Source organism: Phaseolus vulgaris, chromosome 2, assembly GCF_051622355.1.
Source record: "Phaseolus vulgaris cultivar YP4 chromosome 2, ASM5162235v1, whole genome shotgun sequence".
NCBI classification, from domain to species: domain Eukaryota; kingdom Viridiplantae; phylum Streptophyta; class Magnoliopsida; order Fabales; family Fabaceae; genus Phaseolus; species Phaseolus vulgaris.
This window is the reverse complement of record NC_143499.1, coordinates 3,031,139-3,034,390: the sequence shown is the minus strand read 5'-3', so window position 1 is coordinate 3,034,390 and position 3,252 is coordinate 3,031,139. Positions and strand designations below refer to the sequence as shown.

General features: G+C 35.9%; 1 protein-coding gene across 1 annotated transcript; it reads right to left on the bottom strand.

Moving 5' to 3' along the window:
- Positions 1 to 584: 584 nt before the first annotated feature.
- LOC137810194 (UDP-glycosyltransferase 72E1) lies at positions 585 to 2,362 on the bottom strand. The gene has a single exon (XM_068611345.2). It carries the CDS (start codon positions 2,125 to 2,127, stop codon positions 682 to 684), a length of 1,446 nt encoding a protein of 481 aa, XP_068467446.1. The 5' UTR covers positions 2,128 to 2,362; the 3' UTR covers positions 585 to 681.
- Between the last annotated feature and the right edge of the window lie 890 nt (positions 2,363 to 3,252).

The following is a 3,252-nucleotide window of genomic DNA, read 5'->3' as shown; positions in this document are numbered from 1 at the left end:
TTATTTTTAGTTTCTATTTCATGATTTTCTTGTAGTGAACTATGTCTAAGATATGATTATCACACCATCCATACCATAATAGAAAACACACAAAAATAAATTATTAATCTAAAATTTCCATTATATAAAATAATGACAACCTATTTATCATCTTACATACTTTTTACTCATCCTTACATTTATATCTTAATTAAATAATTTAATTTAATAATATTTATTAATATAGAGTTGTTAAATACAAATAAGAGAAAATGTGAATTATTTTATTAAAATAATAGTAATAAAGAGTTGCAATGTAAAAGTATGTCACAACTATACAAACCTATAAAAAGAGAGTAAAAATATAACTTTCTTAATATAGAAACGAGACTCTAACAACTATAAAAGTTATATCATACAATCTTTTATGTTATATAAAACATCTATTTGTTATTTAGGTTGTGTGTATATATTACCCTTCTTAATAAGGTAGTATTTATGTTGAATCCAAACTGCGATAATTGTGAAACGGTGTCACATGGCCATTAACAGGCAAAAAGAGATTAAAGAGTGTAAAGCGAAGAAGATAATTAAGAGAATAATAATAAGGTGGAAATAAGGAAAAAAAAGTGTTGTAATTAAGATGAGGAAGAAGAAGAAAAAGAAAAGTGGATTGAAGAGTAAAAGAGGTGGGTGAAGACATCAATGAGAAGCTTGGAGATGAAGTTCACAGTGTTTGGTCATTTGAGAAAGCGAATGATGAGAAGAACCAAATATACCCAACGCTTTCTCTCCGCTCAGTTTCAGCTCCTTCACTTTCTTCCTCATCCCCACACCTTCTTTATCCACCATCACTCTTCTCACCACCTCCGCCACCTCTTCCCTTCCCACAACTCCTCCATCCTTCTCCGCCGTCCGCACCGCCACCCCAAGCTCCTCCGACAGCATGAAAGCATTCATCTTCTGCTCAGCGTAAAGTGGCCACGCCACCATGGGAACGCCATTCTCCACGCTCTCCAAAACAGAATTCCAACCGCAGTGCGTTACGAAACCCCCCGTCGCAGGATGTTGTAGGATCTCGGCCTGCGGGGCCCACATCGAGACCACCACCCCCAACCCCTCCGTCCTTTTCACAAACCCTTCTGGTAAGTAACTCATTGTATAGTCAACGCCACTCGCCACGTCGAAAAACGCGCCACTCGCGTCACCTTCGCATGGTGGCCGCACCACCCAAACAAACCTCTGCTGGCTCAGCTCCAACCCCAACGCTACCTCCCTCATTTGGTTCTCCGACATTGTCCCACCGCTCCCGAACGACACGTAGATCACCGACTCATCCGGTTGCCCGTCCAGCCATTGCAAAACCGCATCCTTCTTTCCACCCTCCGGTTTCTTCTCTGCGCTTCTCACCAAGGGTCCAACAGCGTACACCTCTCCCTTCGTAAACCGTCCCAAAATCCCATTCTCTCTCAGGGCTTTCGTCGCAGCGGGCTCAAGGTCTTCCCACGTGTTCATCAAAATTCCATCAGCGGCTACGATCTGCTTTGCCGCTTCAAGGTAACCCTCGTACATCTCCCCTCCCGGAGATGAAAACGGTTCGAGCGTGTCCTCGAACCGGACCGGTTCGCAGCCGGGAATCGAAAGTGGTTCGCGGCTTTCGGCGTGTGTTTCCATAATTTTCTTGTCCGACACGGAAAAATAAACTGTAACAGCAGAGAACCAGGCGCTGGTGGCGAAGTAAACGTAGGTTAGCATGGAAAGGTCACGTGCCATGGGCAAAGCTGGAAGACCGAACATGTCAACGATAAGAGCTGAAGGAGGAGGAAGGTTATCGATGGATGTGATGGAGGAGCGTAGAAATGGAAGGGAGTCGAGCATGGTTAACCCGATTCGTACTGCTAAGGGAGGATTGGGTGGTAGTTTGTGGGAGACATCGATGGGAGGAACATGGACGATGTTGAGGGAGCTAAGGTTGGATGTTTGTTGGAGAATCTGAGAGGTTGTGGTTATGGAATCGGTGGTGACGATGAAGATGGTGACGTGGAAGGAGTGGTGTGTGAGGAGGCGCTTGCCAAGCTCCACCATGGGAATTATGTGCCCCATGCCGGGACTTGCCAGAAGAACTGCATGTGGTTTTGATGTTACCATATCTCTCTCTCTCTCTCTCTCTCTCTCTCTCTCTCTCTCTCTCTCTCTTACGATCGATTTAAGGTTTCGACCTCCTCTTTTCAGCTTTAACTTCCTCCTTTATAACCAAAATTACATTCATTCATCTTCTTTTCTCTTAAACTGCTACATTTCTAGTATACCATGGTTGTTAAGTGGATATAAAAAAGATTTGGACATCAATGTACCAAGATCCTATTTTTTTATATATATATTTTAATATAAGCTATTAATGCATGTTATTAAAAATATATTATAAAATATAAGTGTTTTGTTTTATACGGTGGAAAAGGATATTTTTCTTTAAAGAATATTATAGTTTGGTTGAAAATTATACGGCGCACTAAGTAAAATATCCAATTTAAAAAATATTTATTAATTTTTTTATAATTTTATCATCGTTTTAATATAATTTTAAAAAAAAACATTAATTTTATAAAAAAATTAATTTTATTGTATAAAATTTTACTATGATTATAAAATAAGAAACAAATATTTTTAACCAGTCATAAAAAATATCTTTCTGCTCTATAAAAAAAAATTGAAACATACATAAATTTTTATTCTCAATTTATATAATTCATAATTATATAATATATAGATTTTTGTCTCATGTCTTACATTTCAGAAGTTATAAGTATCTTCGTGTTCGTGTGTAGTGTCAGTGTTCGTAGCATCTATGCTGCATAAGTTGAAAATTATTGAAAAAAATAACGTTTTAAATGAAAATCGGACATAAATAATACAAAATAAGTAACGTTTACTTCTAATTTATTTTTTAATAATTTAAATATGGTAATTTTTTTAATATTTTAATTCTATAATTAAAAAACAATAATTTTAATTAAAATTTTAGCTTTGTGTAATTATTTTAGTTTGGTTGAATTTTAGATTTGACGTATTCATTTAAGACATCTTTAATAAATTATTTAATTCATTAAATATAATTTATAATTTTGAAAAGATTGCGAATTTATTAAAATGTGAGTATTAAAATCTAAAAAGTATAGAAAAATTACACTTTAACTAATTTTTAATTATAAAAATGTCAGTTTATATTTATTTTTAAATATACAGTTGTATAAAAGTTGAAAACCAAATATTTTC

Bases quoted from the DNA above. Each gene is read 5' to 3' on its own strand.
- LOC137810194 (XM_068611345.2), bottom strand. From the start codon at position 2,127: ATGGTAACATCAAAACCACATGCAGTTCTTCTGGCAAGTCCCGGCATG.